The following is a 20,112-nucleotide window of genomic DNA, read 5'->3' on the forward strand; positions in this document are numbered from 1 at the left end:
TATATTTACATTTTCTACATACATTTTCTGCAGCAGAAAGTTTGAATACGCCCCCCCCTTACTTTACTCCCCCCCCAAAAAAACCTTCTATTTCCACATGTGTCCTTTTTTTAAAAGCATGTTACGAATGCTGTATGAAGACCGATGGGCTTTGAAGGTTGGCTACCTGATCTAAAAGGTATGTCAATAGTAAAAGGGGTACACAAACTTTCAAAGAACTGTCTCCAAGATCCTGACAGAGCTTAAAATTAAAAATGCATCTGTTCTGAAAAACGGAAGAATAAAAAGGACTCTCCCCTGCTTTGTGCGAAGGCAGTTGTCAGCAAATATATTTGTCTTTGTAGTAAATGTGGTGTAACATGCCAGAACAGTGTATGATACAAGGGTGGACTTTTCCTTTGATGCGGTTTGAGTTTGTGAAACTTGCTGATCTACTGAATGTGGTCTATGAATGTCCTGGACAGTGGGGATGGGACGGGGCAGAGGTTATGAGTTATCTGTCTTACTGCTACGGCTCCTCTCCTCCTCTTCATCGGAGGAATCCCCTCCATAGGGCACTAACCCTGATGTATCACTGAACACTTTAGGCTTCTTCTCGCACACCTCGTCTTGAACACCTGCAAGAGCACAATAAAGGAAAAAAAGAAAAATGGAGAGAGAGAGAGAGAAGTAGAAGAAAGGTGGGAGATATGAGCAAGAGAAAAAGAGAAAAGAGAAGGGGAGTAGACAAAGCAGGAGAAGAAAACAAAAAGGAAACCCATTGAGGAGCCCCATATTAGCGGTGGTTTTTGAGTTCGTTTGATCCACAGCCAGGGGGAGGGAAGATATCAAATGAAACGGCAGCAGATCACACATCCATAACAGGCAGGTCCAGGGACACATGTTGAGAGAGAAAACAAGGGAAAGACAAAAAACATATACAAGAAGAGCATGTTAGTGAGTTTCACCAGCGGAAGGTTTCACACAGGTCTCCACTCCTCCCCCATTGCTCCACGGGGGGGAGATGCCATTTCATGTAACAGACAACACCACAGAAGAAATATCTGAGTACTCAGGCTCTCAGAGTATTAGGAAATAAAGAACAGCATACCCAATGACGCGGTGCTGCTGGGCAGACTCGCTGGATCATCCGTCACGGCATCTCTTGGCCTTTTGCGTGCAACAGCGGCGGGAGCCACGCAGGGAGGTGGCGGGGGAGGCATCAGAAACCTGAACAGAGAAAAATATGAATATCTACGCTACACAAGACTCATGAAGAACAAGGGAAAAACAATGATCTATGAGCAGACCTTTCTACTTCTTTCTCCTCGCCAACACTGGGTGCAGGAAGGGTGGACTCCTGATGAGTTGGACCCTCTGGAGAGATGGCGTAGGGCTAAAAAGACAGAACATTCAAGCCTTTTTACAAACTTTCAAAAGAAAAAGCTTGTCTCAAAAGAAAATTATTTTAGCATGTGAAAACCTTGGAAGACACTCAGAGCTTCCCATTTGCTTCAAGTTATTTTGATACTCAGCTAAGGCTGCAACAAGATCCAGCAAGTTTGCTCACTTACAAAGAAATTAACAGTTGCTAATTTTTATGGTAGTTCCAATGTAATGGAGAGAAACCAGGAAAAAAAAAAAAACTATTCAATAGACTATCCCATAAAACCCGGATCCCACAGATAGGCTGTGTGGCACAGAGATGACAAATAATTACTCCTGATCTCATTCAACTCATTATGTGTATCAAGCAAACCTGTCCAGTTACTTCAATTTAAACCTGTCCACCATCATGAGCAAGACCAAACAACAGTGCAAACATGGTGACAAACTACAAAGACACATCTTACTACTGTCAAACTATACTTTGAGATCAAATATTCATTTCACTCATCTACATGTAAATCATTTCAGAACTTTTATGCAGTTTCTAAGTGAGCCAGCTAACAAATTCAAGCAGGGGATCAAATTAATATTTCCCCCGCTGTATAACACAGACCTCTTGCATGGACTAAGGCATTAAAATCTTTAATATTCTATTTTAAAATATCTGAATTTAAAGGCAGATCTATAGTAGGGAGCAACTAGAGAGAAATCTGCTTATAAATTACAACCCAAAGTGCTTTTGATGGGAGATAATAGGCACTACAGCTTCAATAAAGTTTGTTTTTGAACTGAGCACTGATAAAACATGATCAGATTTTCATCCAAGCCAAAGTTGTGGCCAAATGCAATCAAACAAAAACAAAAAACCCCCAAAACAAACCTGTTGTACTTTTCACATCTTTACTGAACAGTAATCTAAGGTTATCTTCCTAATTGGAACATGTTGTTAGTACAATACAATTTTATTTATATAGCACATTTAAAAACCCGAAGGCACACCAAAGTGCTTCACAGTAATATGGAGAGTCAGCATAAGTCAATAACAGGGTACAAATCGGGCACAAGCACAGACAGCATAGAGGCACTAACAGACCAGAAGAGTTAGATAAATACAAAATCTGCTAAGAAGACAAAAACAGCAGTAAAATTAATAATAAAATAATAAATTTAATAAAACTTAAAAGATTTAAAAGTGTAAAATTTAAAAGATTTAAAAGGGTATTAACTGGTCAGGAAAGCCAAGTCAAATAGATATGCTTTTAATCTTGATTTAAAGGATTGGATAGAGTCCATGGCTCGAATAGAAGCAGGGAGGCTATTCCAAAGGTTTTGTTCAGCTGAAGCAAAGGCATGATCGCCTATGGTCTTCAGTCTAAACTTAGGTTGGGCCAGGAGTAATTGACCTGATGATCTTAATGCACGACAAGGAGTGTACAGATTGAGGAGGTCAGTGAGGTAGCCGGGCGCAATGTTATTCAGGATTTTAAAAGTGAGTAGCAAGATTTTAAGCTCAATGCGATATTTGATTGGTAAGCAGTGTAGATCAACAAGACCCGGAGTAATAGGGTCAAATTTTCTAGTTCCAGTAAGAAGGCGAGCCGCAGCATTCTGAACGAGTCGCAGCCTTTGAAGAGAGAACAGTAGAGAGAATTACAGTAATCTAACCTGGAGGTCACAAAAGCGTGGATAAGTTTTTCCAGGTCCCTGTGTGGTATATAATGCTTAGCTTTAGAAATCTGGCGCAGTTGGAAAAAAAACAAAACAAAAAAAAACCAAAAACAGATTTAACTACAGATGATACTTGCTTATCAAGCTTAAAGGAGCTATCCAAATAGACACCCAGGTTACGCATAGAATCAGAGAGACAGTTAGCTAGGGGCCCCAGCAGGGCAACAAGCTGGTCTCAAGGAATATGGCTGTCGAACACCGTAACTTCAGTTTTTTTCTCATTTAAAATGAGAGAATTATCTGACAGCCAATCTTTAACCTCTCTCAGGCAATCGTACAGGGAGTTCAATGATGCTGACAAATCATCAGTCAGTTGACGATAGATTTGAATGTCATCAGTGTAAAAGTGATAAGAAATATTGTATTTTTCAAATATGGAGCCCAAGGGTAGCATACACAAAGAGAATAATAGAGGGCCCAATACAGACCCCTGGGGCACACCACAACAGAGAGGGGCAACAGAGGAAGAGTATCCTCCCATCACAACAGAGAAGGATCTATCTGTGAGGTAAGAATTAAACCAGTTAAGGGCAGAACCCTTGATGCCTACAACATGCTCTAGCCTCCTCAAGAGTATATTATGATCAACCATGTGAAAGGGTGAAGACAGATCCAATAAAACTAAAACGGCAGGGCGACTAGAGTCAGCAAATACAAGAAGATCATTATAGACTCTTAGAAGGGCCATTTCAGTGCTATGGTGTGGCTTAAAGTCAGACTGGTATTTGTCAGTAATATTATTTGCAACTAAGTAAGCCTGTATTTGAAGACAGACTGCTTTCTCTAAAATTTTTGATAAAAACGGAAGTTTCGAGTTTGGCCTATAATAGGACATACTTTAACTAGGGGTGCAACGATACACAAAATTCACGGTTCGGTTCGATACTTTGGTGTCACGGTTCGATATTTTTTCAATACAAAAAAAAAATGTTCATGCCTTTTTAATTTGTCATTTATTAAAATTATAAATATATATTTTAACTCAAAAGTACAGTTTTTAAATTTAATGTTGCTGAAACAACAAAGTAATAAAAAATTTTTTTTATCTGATCGAGAAATCACTCATCTTTGGAAAAGAGTTTATTACAGAGAAATGGCTCTTTCCAAAATAAAAGCTATACTATACACTTCTTCTGGGCTATACTCTCAGCAGCATATTAAACATATCAGGTCCCCATAAGGAGAATCATGTGCTAACAGCTGTCTAGGGTAAAGTTTGTAGCATGCGTGCTTGTTGTTTTTGTCTGCTTCCACTTGTCTTTGCACTAGGATGATGTCGGAGTAAATGTGCAGTCATATTCGTTGCGTTCCCCACTAGTGCTGTCAGCGTTAATCTTGTTGAAATGACGTTAACTCCACAACACCGCAAATCTCCGTTAACGAGCTACCGTGGATCGCCCCGTGCATGGGGCTGGACGGCCAACACGTTAACGAGCTAACTGCGCTAACACACTAGTTCCCACCATGTAATTAAGCATTGCGTGGCACATCCAACATACTGTTTTACTTTTGTCCATGACGTGCTGACCTTCAGGGTCATACGTCACATGAAAACCAAAATAGTTCCAAACGCCAGATCTGAATGAGGGTGGGGGAGGTTCAATTTGCCATGTTGCAACGACAGCTTAACTTCTGTCTCACTAGCTTGCCCTGCGCTCAGTGAATCTGCGTTCGACTACTCTGCCTAGGCTGCACTGTCGAGTGCAGATCCACTGAGCGCTCAACACAGACAGCATCGTCAGAAGTAAAGTTGATAAAATAAATGAAAAATTTTGTATTGTTCGATACATATGCGTACCGAACCGAAAGCACTGTATCGAACAGTTCAATATCGATCCGAGTATTGTTGCACCCCTAATTTTAACACACACTTTTTCCAGCATGGGCTCTAAATGATCATGCACATGTAGAGTGGAACTGCTGGTGTTTTATTAGCACAATAGTGATTGCCTATATTTCTGACACCATTGAAAATCCGAAAACACAAATAGCAATGGCAGAAGTCACAGATCCCCTCCCCGTATTAATCTTTTTTTTTTTTTTTAAATTAACACAGTGATACAGATGAAACTAATGTCTGTGATCAAAAAACACTGCTTAGCTCCGTTTGATGGCCATTTGTATTACAGACAATAACTTTCAGCTTAAACACTTGTGTAATTTGGTAAACAACTAACTGGGAAAACAGAAAGCAAAAGAGACGGTCAGTATTTATGCTGAACAAACTGAAACTAATATTTTCATACAATAATTTCATGAGCTATAATTATGTGTAATTCTGTCCAATGTTGGTTGTTTAGCAGTGATGCCTGAAGCTTCTCTGTTTAAAACCAGATGGACTAATCAGCTGCAATTCAGACAGGTTTATCGGTGAGTAATGGTCATGTTAAAATGGGCAGAATTATCTATTAGTGATATGTACAGATGTTACTTTTCAGCTAACCTTTTCATCCTTAGCCCCCTCCTGGAATTGATGCTTGGGACTTCCTGAGTCAGGGGGGGTATTTAAAGATCCTTCAGGCTCCACTGTCTCACTGCTGCTTGGATCCTTGGGTAGGGCAAAACCAACACATACACATTGATGCTGCCACAGGACTTTAAGAGAACTAAAACTCCTCCTAAAGACCTCGATGACTTTCATGTCTTATTGCACTTCTAGTGTAAACTTGCACTGAAACTGGAAACTGATTAATCTATTCAGTGGTTTTAGCTATATGATGTCACAGTTTTTGATGGCTCTTCCAACAAGCAATTAAAAATGTAGCACTCTAAATCAGCTGACTAATAAATGGGAACTTTAAGTAGTGGCAGCTTTAGACTTTTATAATTACCTGAACAAGATAGGGATGCGGTTTCCTAGGACACACCGGATACTGAACCATTGCCTGAGAAGATGGAGGGTTTGTCGACAAGTTAGAATGACTTGGGGGACCATTTGCCTTACTCCAATAACCAGTGGCTCCTGGATACGCTGAATAGCCGCCAGCATACCCATTTGCTGGGTAGTTATACCAGGACCCCTGGCTAGAGTAATTGCTATTAGGTGGAAATCCATGTACTGCGTATGCTGAAATGAAAGTATAGAACCCTGAGTTAATAGCACATATCACATGGATCAATAACAGGGTGTTTTGACAACTGTGACCTACTATTTCAAGCAATTGCTGAGCCACTAAAGACGTCACGGGAGGATTAATTACCACAAGGAGAACGAAGTTAGTCAGTACCTTACATTTGGTCACCCTGTTGGAATTTGCCTGTTTAGTTACAAGACTTAAGAAGAATACTCACACTGTGTCGAGCCCGTGGCTGTGTATATCGACACCATACGTGCATGCTCAGCTCTCACCTAAAGAATGAAAGAAACATTAAAATGATGTAATGAACCAGACAAAACTGCAGCTCTATAATCAGAAAGTTTTGTGGGTAGGTGCAGAGCACTCAAAACCTATCTCTGGAGATCAGGTGGTTCACACTACCACTTTCACTTTTGGAGGTGGGTATCAGTGAAAACTATACGCTTTAGTAGCTTCACTTTCTTACACCTCCTGTAAGACTTTCATGCAATACAAATCCCCTCTGACACAAATACAGTGATAACAGTGTGTACTTACGGTTTCCAGGAGACTCTCTGTGAGTTTCTTTGCCGATTCCAATCCAGCTGCATTTGGGTGGCTGTAACAAAGGTCCATTGTTAAACAGGATGTAACAGACTTAGTAAAGGACTAAAGCCACATATTATCATTACATAGACCAACTGTGAAGCCAACACTGTGCCATAACCTTTAAAACTTGTGCTTAATACGTGCTAGCTCAACTCACTGGCAAAGAAAAAACAAAAATAAGCTGCTAGACTGTTGGAATAGCAATAGGAAAGGTAATTTACAGGATTTACGTCATTAAAACTGTTTTTCCAGTTTCTACAGAAAGTTTTGTCTTTTCAAAAAGCAGAAATCTCCTTGGATGAATTCTGTGCCTCTGGATCTCTCCCACATCAATGGTCTGAAGAGACACAACTCTGGCCTACACCTGAACCATTTAGCACATGCTGCAGATGCGCAGCGTTCATCAGGTTAGTAAAACTAGCAAAAGCCATGCAGCAAACGACCATTCATCTGCAAGCAGGGCTCTAACACTGAAACCACACAGCACATACTGAATGTGTGTATATGTCATTTAACGACTCTTCCAATTAGAATGAACATACCTGATGTAGACATAAAGAGGTTCAAAGGACTCTCGTTTCGATGCTTGTTCTATGTAGCCAGAACCTTTTCCTCTGAGGAAGACTCGAGCTCCCGTCTCTGTCTGGATGTGACTCAGGTACGAACCTGCTGGACCCTCAACCTTTTCTTTCACATTGAATGAAGGCAACGCTTGGTCCAGACCCACAAAAATCTTTGTGTGCACAAAACTCTGAAGAGAAATAAAGACATGGTTACCTTACCAATACCATGTACCTTATGGCTGTTTAGTGAAATCATGCTTGACATTAGGCAGAAGTGCTTTGTAAGCAGATGCAGTAATCCAAGGCTTTTCACTGTAGACCAGGGACGTTCTCTCTGCTCCTTAATTTTGGAGGCAGGTATCAGTGAAAGCAACATAGTCTCCACTTGCTTCACTTTCTTTACCTCCACTCCCAATAACCTAGTCTGCATAATTAATTTTATATTTCATAACCCTAACTTTATCTTAGGTTTTGAGTAATGTAGCATTGTTATACACCCAAATAAACAATCCTACTACTGTGTGTCCCTCAGTTTACTGCCTGACTACAGAATCTTTCTCACTAAGCACTGTTAGTCTTGAACCTTTGGTTACAATGTACAGCTTATCTGTCTTTGTCCAATACTTAAGGAGACATAAATAACAAAATTAAAGATCAAGTTGTTGATATTTAGGGTTTGATGAGTTCACACAAATTTGACTTTATTTTTTAATCATCTGCCTACCCCTAAATGAGGAGCTGCTGGTCGATGACCCTGGGCTGGCACTGAAGTGGTATTGGGCATCCGTGGCACAGTAGAAGGAACGACAGGTCGAGGCGGCTGAGGGTAGAGAGTGAGCGGTGGAATTACAGGCACCTGCTGTCCCCCCGAGGCTGCTGAGGTCCTCATCACATCCTCAGAGATGATCTCCTTTATCCTGATTACAGCCTCTGTTGCAAAGAAAAGTGACCAATATTTGAGCATCTGCCACATCAATTGTTACATGCTGTGACATTTGTGAATTACATTAGATGATGTCAGCCTCAGCATATTAAGCCAATAAAATGTGCTACTTACTGTTGACTTGTTCTTGGGTCTTTCCCTGAACGTGCAAATACAAAGGTCTTTGTCTAAAGGAAAGAAAATCGGTCATGGACAACATTTTACACTCTTTATCACTGCAAAACTCATTAATTCAGGTTTGTCTGTTTACTTTTATTAGATGAACTTCACTATTCTAGTAAATAATTAATGTAGATTTTCTTAAGACACAATATGCAAATGGGTGGGAAGGGGGGGGGGGTCTACTTTTGCAGAAACAAAGTATTAAGACTTGAAACACATACCCTGCTGCTATTCCCTTTTCAGTTTCTGTCATGAAATGACCTTTTGTTGAAACGATGGCTCCACTAAACTGTCGAATCTGAAAAAGGTAAAAGAAGATTTTAAAAAAGAAAAAAAAAAAAAAGATATTTTAAGAGACAACTTGTTTTAAAAGTTCTTAAAGTGTGACAAAAGTGTTAAATGGAACACTGCTATGGTCACTTTCCACCAACCTCCTCCTGTGTTTTGCCTTTAGTAAGAAGGTCCCTGCAGTTGAGTGGTACATCATTTATGTCGACTTCAGTGACCACCATCTCTTCTGTAACAGCTGGCACAGGCACACTTGGAGGAGTCTAAAATATATGAAATAACACAGAAAACTTAAACTCCATTAATAACGACAAAAACATACATGATACAGTTATTCAAAGCAGCTCTCTAACTGCACACCTTTGCAAGTAATGGTGGAGGAGTCAACAGCTTTCCTTTTGCCATCAACATAGCATTTATTTTAGCAGCCATTGCTGCAGCCATTTCAACTCCTCCCTGAGGAGATTTTCCTCCCGTTTCTGGTGCCTGGGAAACTGTGCTGTTTGGTCCAGAAACGACTCCTGACAATGAGATAGGGTGGGCTGCATTTTCACTGCTCTTCTGCTGCTGTATGTCTACACTCTGTTTAGGCTGGGCTGGCTTATCCCAACGGCTGGTTAGGCACCTGAAAAAAAGATATACTATAACATATAACATACTATAACTATAATACTATAACAATCCAAGTTTATCAAATTATTTATTGACAGTATTCCTATACCTAACGCTTTTTCATCTTTATTTCTTCCTAAATGTTTTCCATGATGTCTTGGGAAATACTTTGTTTTGACACGTGTTACGCAAATAAAGTTATTATTATTATTTGCCTAAAATAAATATAAACAAAAAACAACTCCGTGACGTCAAATAAAAGGGGACTAGGTATTTTAACCTAAGGACAGCCTGAGAAATACTACATGAGCACCCATATTACCACTGTCCAAACCAGTCATTGGAATTTAAAGTATCGGCACAACATTTTGTCTGTGCTATAACGATCTGTTTAGATACCGTACACTAATACATTGTGGTATCACAAGACAAATTGCCTAACACTTCGCTGATGATGCTAAACAGTAAACGTGGTGAATAGCTGTTTATTTTAGCCAATCGTATTCCGCGTTACTAGACATCTGTCATACCGGTGCATTTCAATGTTTTAACAATCTTTCGTGTGTAAAATCTGTGGATTCTGGTAACGGTAGAAGCTGTTAGCTAACATATTAGCAAATAAGACGGCGTTAGTCATTGCTAAGCTATCAGACGCCGAGAGCTAAGCTAGCTAGCTATCAAGTTACGATACGGTTTCACGAGTTTTTCCAATAAAATATCATTTTGGTGTACACTGAACACATAAGCTCAGAGTAACCCATGTATGTTGTTGAATTTTTTTTAGCGTCAAATAACACCCTGCAATCTAACTTTTACTAACAGGCCATGGTAGTGCTGGCAGTTAGCAGATTAAGCTAACAAACACTAGCTTACTGTTCGGTGAACTCTGCAGTGTGGCGTTAGCTTGTGTAACGACTACTCAGTTCTAACAAACTAAACAGACACTCACGGTGTTTGCCCCGTCATTCCTGAAGACATAGCACAACTCCACTAAATAGATAGTAAATTGATACTAGTTTTCGGATACAGTACAAAAGCTACACGGCCTTAGCCATCGGTCTTCTTTCTCTCCTGCTCCGGCGATTTCTTCTGACGACTTGTCGCAAAGTCTGACTTGGCGGAAGCGGAGCTGTCCTCGTGTTCTGGAAGAGTCTCTCTCACTTTCAGTACGCTTCATAACAAATCAAGGCTCACCTGGTTAACGTAGCGTTATGCTAGCCTGTTGATTTAAAATAAAGTAAAAGAAAAACACATTAAAAAGTTTATTTTTTTTCTCCCCCCAGCATCTTAAACCAAGGACAGCGCGAACACAAAGCGCTTATTTTCCCATTTTGCATGCAATCTCAGGCCGAAAGCATCAAATACAACATGTCTGTCTTTTTGTACAGTTCCGCATTTGCTCGCGTTGCGTACCTTATTGTGTCTACAAGAGAGACATTATGAAAATTTAGTGCCATATTTCTGCTGCCAATATTACCATGCACAAACCGTCCTGTCATTGTTGTGTGTATGCTTGTACCTGCAGCTCAATGTTTAGTGCCTGTATATAGTAACCAGGCAATACATCCGTCAGACAGGCTATATATGGGTCAGTTTTGTTAAACAGACAGCTAGTATAACTGTACTTTAGGCACAGACAGTAAGAACTGGCAGCCTTCATGCATTTCCTTTAAGGACTTGGAGACTATGTTCAATGTAGCCAAAAAAAACAAAAAAAAAAAAAACAACCCCATCCCACACATATTCACCTGTTCACACAAACAGCATGGATTAAGTGTGTGTTATGAGCAGTTTCTATAGAAATTAACAGTTTGTAACACTGTTAAAGAGGAAGAGGATGAACTTTAAATGACCCGTGTTTATATTTAGCTGACAAGGATCTCTAGCAGCAGCAGTGTGACTTATTGACTCCCATGTGCTGGGAAAGAAGTTGAAAGTTGAACTACATTGTCTGTAAAAAGGCAAAACCTTGAAGGGAGGAGGTTGTGGTGGATATATGGGTCGGCTAAGTGATGTAAACACTGAAGACTGTTGTTTATTTTCCATTTCCTACCAACCAGCAAGACCGTGTTCTTTCTCCAATACCTCAATGAAGCAGCTTAAAAAAAATAATTAAGGAGTATGTACTTTGAACCAGAGTTAAAAAGTCCCGTTTTAACCATATGTGGGAGGATCAAAAAGAAAATGAAAATAAGAATCTTACACGTGTCTTATTTTTCCTCGAGGTTTGTAGATTAAAAAGAAAGTGCTACAGAAAAAAGTAGCCTCAGTCACATGTTACTGTGTTTGTTTTTTCACCATTTTATACTATATTGAAGTGTGTCACACGGGGTGTTATCCGGCTGCCATGTAGTTTGAGATGCTTCACAAAATGTTGAAAACCTTTTATTTAAATTAAGTCAAAAGAAAAGAATAAACTAATGGAAGTAACCTGAAGAGGCAGACACAGAGTCTTACTGCAGGCATGAAATAAATGAGCAAGTCAAAAAGAAAAAAGGCATTGAATCATAGACATTAAATATATAATTGACATTATTTTATTTTTCATTGAATAGTTTCTAATTTTTTTTTCCGTGCCTTCAGACCAATGTGTATCAGAAGGAACAAACAAATCCCCTGATTGCGTGTACATTTCTGTCATTTGAGAGAAACAACGATAATCGTGGTCAGCGCATCTTGTTAACCACCATTTGCTTAGCTGTTATGGCATTTAATATACTGTTTAAAGAGGAAATATTCTTAATAAGCGACAATCTTTAACATATATTAGTATCCTAATCTGAATCCAACCTTGAACAAAAAGCTGTTCCCTGGGTCTGTGCAGAAGGATGTTGGACAAGTGGCCAAAATAGAATGATGTTTGATCCAAAAACAAAGAAGAAGAAGAAGAAAAAAGAAAATCAATACAAGGTGGCCTCCAGGAGACTGCTTAAAGACAGTGATAGACAACTCTGCGATCCACATCCTTCTTAACCATTTAGTTCTCTGTATACATGCTCTGCGTGACCATCCCATTCAAAAGTATTCAGATAGCTATAATGGTTGATCTCTTTTGCTGCAAATCCAGTGTAAAATTCATTGTCTATAAAAATATTGAGATTTCCTTGAACATAACCTTCTGACTATGTCATAATAAAAACTCCAGATGTCTGTTGCAGTTGCACAGTGGGATGTACTGTATAAATATTGTATAAAATAAGGCAGTCTTTTCAGTAGGATAAACCAGATACAAAAATTTCTGGGAGACAAAATTTTTCAAGTCCAAAATGTTTTCACATATTTCTGCTGTTGTCAAATGTCGAGCGGTTTACAGCATTAAACCAAGAGCAAGGGATTGTTGCAGCAATGAATACACCCACGCACTCGCAGCAACAACCAAAACACACCCACACGCGCATGCGCGCACACACCCACCCACCCACACGCGCATGCGCGCACACACCCACCCACACACACACACACACACACACACACGCAAACTCCCGATGATCAACAATAACAGCTTATTCTCCAATGCAACATCCCATCCCTGGACAAATCACTGAGACGTAGACATTTCTAATATTGTTTACAGTGCAATACAAAAGTGTTCATTCAAACTGGTACTGTACTTTTGATAAAAAAAATTTAAAAAAAAAGTTTAATATGGTAATGCTTCATATGAATAATAATTGTGAATTTTCGAGAGTTATAGTAGTATTTGTCTTCATTAGCTTTGGCTTTTCTCGCTCTTCATAAATTCATTTTGTTCTCGTCAACTAATTCATTTAGGAATTTTTATATAGAAAATATGGAACATCTTAAGAAAAATGTACACACCAAATCATCTGCAGTTAGATACCTACGATTGTGATGTTGAGGTTTTTGTCTCTCAGCGGTGGCCTAAGAGAAAGGTCCACCGCCCCCAACCCATAAAGAAAGCATCTCCTCTCACATGTCTACTAAGACAGCTATGTGTCAACTTGGTTGGGTTTCTCTCGGACACGTGTGAATATTGCCCCAAAACAAAAACAAAAACAAACAAACAAACAAAACAAAGGAAAGCAGTGGAGTGTTCTTTCATGGTGTGACCTCCAGGGGGTTGAAAGAGCAGTCCTGCCTTGCTGCGAGCACAGGAATGGAGGTCAAAAGTGATTTCACAGCCTGGTTTGAAAAGATACATTTTTTCATCCAGACCACGCTTCCATCGAGTCTTTTCAGTAAACAAGCAGTTTTTACTCAAACAACAACTTCACAGGCAGACAGGAGTGCCCACGTGGCGATCGGGGAGGGACGGGTGCTTCGCCAGAAGACCGCTAACGACCCTCTTTCAGTCATGTCACTTGACCAGCTACACTGTGATTGCCTGAGAGGCACAAGAAGTTCGTAAGGATGCTGCGTGTCCGTGTCTGTTTGTCACAGTTCGCGTACGACAGGCTCGTAAAGCCCGCAGCATTACAGCTGCAACTGCCTGTCAGGAAGGAAGTCCTTCTGTGGTTCTCTGTATGGACGGACATGTGGACGCTCGGTGTGCTACGGAAGCAGGAGAGTGAAGGCGAGGAAGCCCCTTGGCTGGCTGGGCTGGCAGGGAGAGAGACCCCCCCCAGCCAAGAGAGAGAGAGGAGGTCTGCCTCAGATTACAGAGTCCCAGGGCACAAACACTGCAGCACCTACTCGGGAGGTGGTCGCAGGCTGTGCAGCTTCCTCTCATCCAGGCCTTTCCAATACTTGAAGTTGTTGTCCAAGTGCTGCATAAGATTGGGGAGGTCTGCAAAAGCTGGGGAGAAGAAAAAGCAAGATCAAGATGAGGCTTAAAGATTACATTTTGTTTCAAAGATAGTACGACACATTTATATTTAATAAACATCTCTATCTCACTGTCACAGTATAAAAACAAGCAGCAGCATCTGGTGCTGAAAAATGAAGACAGCGGAACGTGACAAAAACTGCTGTTCCTCCGACGGCCACTTTGGTTCTACCAATGGCCGAATACCCAATAAAAGTGATGGATCAAATTAATATTATTATTATTATGAGAGTCATAATAAACTGAATCTGCCTCGCTATAGTTTCATGTCATTTCTGCACAAATAACCAATACTTGCAATACAGACGTGTGTGTGTGCACGGGCACACAGGAAAAAAAAACCAGAAAAGAGAATGAAACCATAATACTGACGTAATCCACCATTTTGGCTCTTCAGCTGTCATCCCTCCACTCACATGCATGCTAACTAATTACAGGGGGATAAATCAGTTAGCGTTGTATGTCGGCACTAACTTTAATTAGATAGCGCGAGTCGTAAACCAGTCGGAAGGTCGGTGGATCGATTCCCCGGCTACTTTTTGGGGTCCTTAGGGACTAGAAAAGCGCTATACAAATACAGGCCATTTACCATTTACTTTTCTCTGAACGTCAAAGCATCCTCGGGCAAGATACTGAACTCAAAGTTGCCCCTGATGCATGCACTGGAGTGTGAGTGTATGCATGAATGCACTTAGGTGGAGGGGAAAAAAAGTGCTTTTATGACAGGGTGAATGAGGCTTGTAGAAAAGCACTTTATAAGTAATAATTTACCATTACAGAAAGTGAGGAATAAACTCCATTCTTTTGTCCCCTGTATGTTTGGGGCACATTATGGAGAATTAGTAACCTCCTCTGCCCCCAATGGTGTGTCAGCTGTCGGCTTTTACACGGAGAAAAGAGCACGATTGGACTTTAGAGCAACCTAATTGCCACTTGAGAGTGGTTCTAAACAACTGAAGCATCACAGCCCACCCCAAGTGAATAACCTCTTGGTATACAAGCAGATATAGAGCACGGCTACTGCTACAGCAGCCAATGCAAGCTGTGTCACCAAGTGAAGTCACTGAACTAGTCCTCTCAACTGTGTTTGTGGTTTCGGTGCCTTTTGCAGCATTTTTTTAATGATTATCTGATAATAACATGGCTGTGTGAAAATGTAGGACCATTTTATTTGTGAGTTAGCACTAATTAGAAGACATCTATGTGCATGCGATGCTCCCTAACAGTCTACGGGCGTGCCAATCCATCCAAGCTAGACAACACTAGCAAGCTTACCAGGATGATAACATCTATAGTGTATCTGCCTACAGTATGAGCCTTTGGATTAATTTCTTTACAAGGCAACAAAAGGCCATGTTTGATGGCACCAAACACCGAGTATGCTTGCTGTGATCTAATAACACTGAGAATTTTATTATGGCAGTGAAAGACAAATGCCACCTAATCACATTACAGCGAATAACTGAACCTCCTACGAATATTGGTCCTGTGCATGCATAGGAATTGACACAAATATAGATATAAAAGTACTTTTTATGTCATGCTGTGCAGACTTACCGTCCCATGCATCAAACATGTCTGTAATGAAGTAGTCTATGAAGGAAATCTGGGACTTTGGGATGCTACAAGTGTTTCTGTCAAACACAGGCATGACCACCGGTAGACCTTGTCTCTTCTCCTCGTCAGTCTGCATCAGAGATAAGAGCGCAAGGAGTCATCAATCCCAGTAAACACATTACAGCTGCTTCCTGCTGGATCCATTTCCACACGCATTCAACACCATGTTATTTTTTGCCCCTTCTAATCACCTGTGCAAAATACTCCTCTGAGATTCGTCCAGCCCATTCTATACAGAGCTCCTGAGGCCTACATGGATTGGATATGTCTGCACATTTAATCAGCATCCGCTTGACAAGGATGCGATTCTCGGGGGATGTCAAGACGCTTTTGACAGATTCCTCATCGTTGTTTCCCTGTATATAAGGAAAGAAGAAAAGAAAAAGCAAACATTTACCACAAAATAAACTCAAATTCAAGTTTTTAGTTAAAATCAACAGCACCTTACAAGTGTACTACTTCACGAATAACCTGATATGTCTTTACAAAGAGCAGCCCTGGCAGCTGATAGGGTTTAGTCTTCTAGACGTTTAATTATGCGTTACACTTCCATGTAAATGAGCACAGCAATCTTCATGAAGTCACAACATATGGGTTGTACTTTATGTTACAAGACTGAATTCACTGAGAGTAATGTTAAACCAACCTGCTGAAGAAGATCCGTTTCCCCTAGCAGAGTTATTTTATTCCCGATCTTTGTGTTTTGTCTTACAGTCAAACGATATTATGTTTTTCCCTCAAGGCACTCTTTTATTAACCAAACCTGACCTTCATCACATTTTACATCAGACACAAACGCACAAGCCCTCTAAAAATCCTACACTTAAAAAAGCAATACAGCTTTTAAATGTCTGTGTTGAGCATTCCACACAGGGATGAGAAAGATGGTAGCAAGTTGCAAAACTCTCCCCCCACAAAGACATCTGTACCACAGCAAACACCAGTATCATCATCTCCCTAAGCCCTTAAGACACTGTGGCTCGCTTACTGTTGGTGTATCATTATCTGGTTTATTTAGGGGGGAAAGGGGAAAAAAGGGAAATTATATTTCCTCACAGGTATGAAATCTATATTAAAAATCATTTAAGAGTGTTCCAGTTTCATTCTCACCCCATTCTCCTCCAGAGCAGCCAGTGGTTTGTTGATGCTGTTGACAAACTTGTTGACATGCTCAAAGTGTTTGGTCATCTCAGTTGCGAGCACCATGTCAATGATGGCCTGTCGTAATGTTCGATATTCATTCCTTGAGAGAAAGTGTTGGCAGAAATCACGTGGGTAAGGGAGAGAAAGACGGGGAGAAGTGAAAACAGAGAGTGAGATGACAGTGTGGTAAATAGCCTGGAAACCCGTGTGAACAGTTTTCCCCTTCACTACAGTGACAGTGGCCATGAATGAATGCTTTGTTCACCTTCCCCCTTGGAGGGGACCAGCAAATGTGAGCTATTCTGTTTTGGGACTCAAATCACATTACTACCCTGCTGCTGTCAGCACACACAAACACACAGTATCACTTTCATCAGTGCATAAGGAGACTTAAGTCCTATGATACTTCAGATCATGTGCGTGTCTCAAAGTGCTTCCATATGTTAAATATAATGAGCCTGACCTTGCATGTTGCAAAATCTAAAGATTTTGTAGAGCGTGCAAAAAAAAAAAAAAAGTAAAATAAAATACCTGGAATCATGGTTTATCTGATCAAAAGTCAGCAAATTCACTTAAACTGAAATAAATAATTAATCCCAAAATAGAAATTTAGTAATCAGTTTTCCAACTCTGTGCAAGCAAAGGCTGTGTGGCAAATATTAGTCCTTTGAGCACACAGTGACAGCAGATTATACTAGACATCAAGCTGTCTAAACGATAACTAATTTAGGCCTTGAGGCTTCAAATGTAGCTACATCCTAAAAATTCCTCCTCTTAACTCAGTTATTAGGGAAAAAGCTTAAAGTCTGGACACCTAATACATTTATGTTTGGGGAACTTGTGGTGTTTTACAGAGCTGCTGGCAGTAAAAGCAAGCGCACAGACGGCCACATCATAAATCTCCTACCTTTCTATGTTTTTGAAGATGTTGCACTTATCATCTCTCGTGGTGATCTGGAAGGCCAGTGCGGCATGGTGACTCTCTAGTACAGCTGTGTCATTATAGAGGATGGCCAGCTCGCTTCCTGCATTGCAAAGGAAGCTGTTGGTACGGCCTGGGTGGTCCACATCGTGCACGGTAGCAGCAATCAGGGCGGCCACCTCATCAATGGGATCCAGACTTTGCTGTTGGTAGAAGCCAATGAAGTTAAAGGTTGGCATTTGAATAGCCTAACCGTTATCAGGTGAATGATAAGTTATACTAACAGTTGGCACAGTATAACCTTCTACTATTATAACATTTATATAACAAACATTTCCATCTTTGTTCAGTTCTCTGTCAAGATGATCCCACACTGCTTTAACAATGTTGAAATCTGGGGTCTGGGGAGTCCAATCCATGACTGATATTGTTCCACTGTGCGTTCTTCTATCCAGGTTTGCTTTTACTGCACTGGCAGTGTGCTAAAGATGAAGCCAATGTTTCCAGCTGGTTTTGCATAGAAGATCTGAAAGCATTTTCAGATTTTATAATTCCATCAGTTTTATATTCCCAACAACATTTGTTGAGATTCAGCCCCAAACCATCAGAGAACCTCCACCGTGTTTTATAGATGGCTGCTCACACTCATTGTTGTACCTCTCTCCTGACCTCCTCCGTACACACAACAACAATTTGAACCAAAATTTTCCAATTTGGATTCATCATTTATTAAGACCTGTGGTCACTGATTTTCATTTCAGTTCTGGTGTAATTTTCTTCCCGTTTCCCTTCCTTAGGAAAAGCTTTCTTGACAGCCACCCTTCCACTGAGACCATTTCTGATGAGACTTCAGTGAGCAGGAAATGAATCAACTGAGGATTCAGATTTATCTCTCAGATCGTTTGCTGGATTGGTTCCTCTTTCCTAAAGACATGACTTTCAAAAACTGTTCATCTATATAGTGTTTTTAGGGCTGTCATTTCTTCTTTTGCCTCCCATTTGTCCAATTTCCTCACATTTTTTAAGAACATTTCAGCAAACAGTTCTTTGGGAATCATCGTGTTGGTGAGGAAAAGCTATATGTCCATCAAACTGAGTTATCTTTGATATTTTTCATAGATTCGACTGAAAAAGTGGGAAAAAATATTGTTTTTGTGACAGACTGCTTGCTGACTTGTCTGTTACGTGTGGACACAATGCTGGTTCATTGCTTAAGCTAGATGCATTTTTATGCTGAGCTGATTCAAAGGTCAGTGTTAAATGGAGTAAAATATGGCTGCTGTAAAAATATAAATAAAATAATAATGATAAAAATAATAACACAAGAAAGTCTGACTCCTTGGAAGCATAACAGAAAGAAACGAGGAGTGGCTCAAGACTTTTGCACTATTCTTTTATCAATACACATTTCATGTCTAATGCTAGCCAGAAAACAAAAATCATTTAGTCTTTAAAGCACTTGGTTTTTGGGTTGTTGTTTTTTTTTTAAGCTTTGTTCTACTTTTGATTTGAGGTATATTTAACACATTTAAAGAGTATGCTATACAACAGTACATAACAGATTTTAAACCTGCTAACCCTGCAGATTTCAAGGGATTTATTAACCATGGTGATATAACTTCACAGTTTATGGGCTAAGCCAATGAAAGATCACTGCACTGAGTTCAGAAATAGACTGTTTGGTAAGCAGCTTTAGCCACTGCACATCACCCAACAGTTACTGAGCTACTGACACACATGGACAAAACCAAGACTTTTTAGGATAAAGTAGACTCAGACAAGACAAGTGACACCCAAGACCGTGCTGAGACTTCTGTCTGACTGTGTTACCTTCCAGCATTTAGTTACTTGTAGAGGTCTGGGTCCAAAAATCAGAAATGGTGAACTCTTGCAAACAAAAGTAGGGCAGGCTGCTGAAGCTTTAAAAAACTATTTTATCCATCTATAGCATCTGGTTCTGACCGAAGATCATTCAAATAAACCACAAGTGAACATTGTTTTTAATTCTAAATGATACAAGTAATTAGGAAATATGAGCTTAATTTGTAATATACTTTTTAAAACTAACATTATTAATTTACCTTGACCCTCTCTTTGCAGAGAAAATAGGCCGTTGCATGCAGGACATCAGCTGCATGGGTAGAGTTGTGGTAGGAGTTACTCGAGTGGTAGTTCGCTTCAATGACTTGTAGCCAGGAGCGCAAAGTGGCTTCAGGGCAGTTTAGGAACTCACAGACCCCAAAGCGGGAGAAGATCTTCAGGCCCAAGTAGGTCAGAGGCCTGTGGGATGATTGAACATGAAACTTTAACACAAG

General features: G+C 40.2%; 2 protein-coding genes across 2 annotated transcripts in view; both read right to left on the reverse strand.

Moving 5' to 3' along the window:
- Positions 1 to 40: 40 nt before the first annotated feature.
- LOC146718947 (KH homology domain-containing protein 4-like) lies at positions 41 to 10,490 on the reverse strand. The gene is made up of 14 exons (XM_085458007.1): positions 10,279 to 10,490; positions 9,078 to 9,342; positions 8,861 to 8,980; positions 8,651 to 8,727; positions 8,382 to 8,434; positions 8,049 to 8,254; positions 7,304 to 7,512; positions 6,711 to 6,771; positions 6,388 to 6,445; positions 5,928 to 6,163; positions 5,540 to 5,644; positions 1,290 to 1,375; positions 1,091 to 1,209; positions 41 to 617 (listed from the first exon to the last, which is right to left on the reverse strand). Exons 1-14 carry the CDS (start codon positions 10,305 to 10,307, stop codon positions 487 to 489), a joined length of 1,755 nt encoding a protein of 584 aa, XP_085314133.1. The 5' UTR covers positions 10,308 to 10,490; the 3' UTR covers positions 41 to 486.
- Positions 10,491 to 12,750: 2,260 nt separating this feature from the next.
- The window catches only part of pde8a (phosphodiesterase 8A), a 51,505-nt gene continuing 44,143 nt past the window's right edge, over positions 12,751 to 20,112 (reverse strand). Inside the window, exons 17-22 of the mRNA XM_085458012.1 lie at positions 19,879 to 20,077; positions 17,783 to 18,000; positions 16,843 to 16,975; positions 15,924 to 16,088; positions 15,673 to 15,802; positions 12,751 to 14,085 (exon numbers count right to left, since the gene is read on the reverse strand). Of these exons, the coding sequence (XP_085314138.1) occupies positions 13,979 to 14,085; positions 15,673 to 15,802; positions 15,924 to 16,088; positions 16,843 to 16,975; positions 17,783 to 18,000; positions 19,879 to 20,077 (952 nt within the window). The 3' untranslated portion in view covers positions 12,751 to 13,978. The remainder of the gene's footprint in view (positions 14,086 to 15,672; positions 15,803 to 15,923; positions 16,089 to 16,842; positions 16,976 to 17,782; positions 18,001 to 19,878; positions 20,078 to 20,112) is intronic.

The sequence above is a fragment of the Copadichromis virginalis genome, linkage group LG1, assembly GCF_057382275.1.
Source record: "Copadichromis virginalis isolate Kocher_CV1m ecotype Utaka linkage group LG1, C_Virginalis_male_GT1.1, whole genome shotgun sequence".
In the NCBI taxonomy this organism is placed as follows: Eukaryota; Metazoa; Chordata; class Actinopteri; order Cichliformes; family Cichlidae; genus Copadichromis; species Copadichromis virginalis.

Bases quoted from the DNA above. Each gene is read 5' to 3' on its own strand.
- LOC146718947 (XM_085458007.1), bottom strand. From the start codon at position 10,307: ATGTCTTCAGGAATGACGGGGCAAACACC. The intron at 9,343-10,278 runs GTGAGTGTCTGT...TCTTTTTTTCAG, and splicing joins GGAATGACGGGGCAAACACC to GTGCCTAACCAGCCGTTGGG. The intron at 8,728-8,860 runs GTTGGTGGAAAG...TACCTTTTTCAG, and splicing joins AAGGCAAAACACAGGAGGAG to ATTCGACAGTTTAGTGGAGC.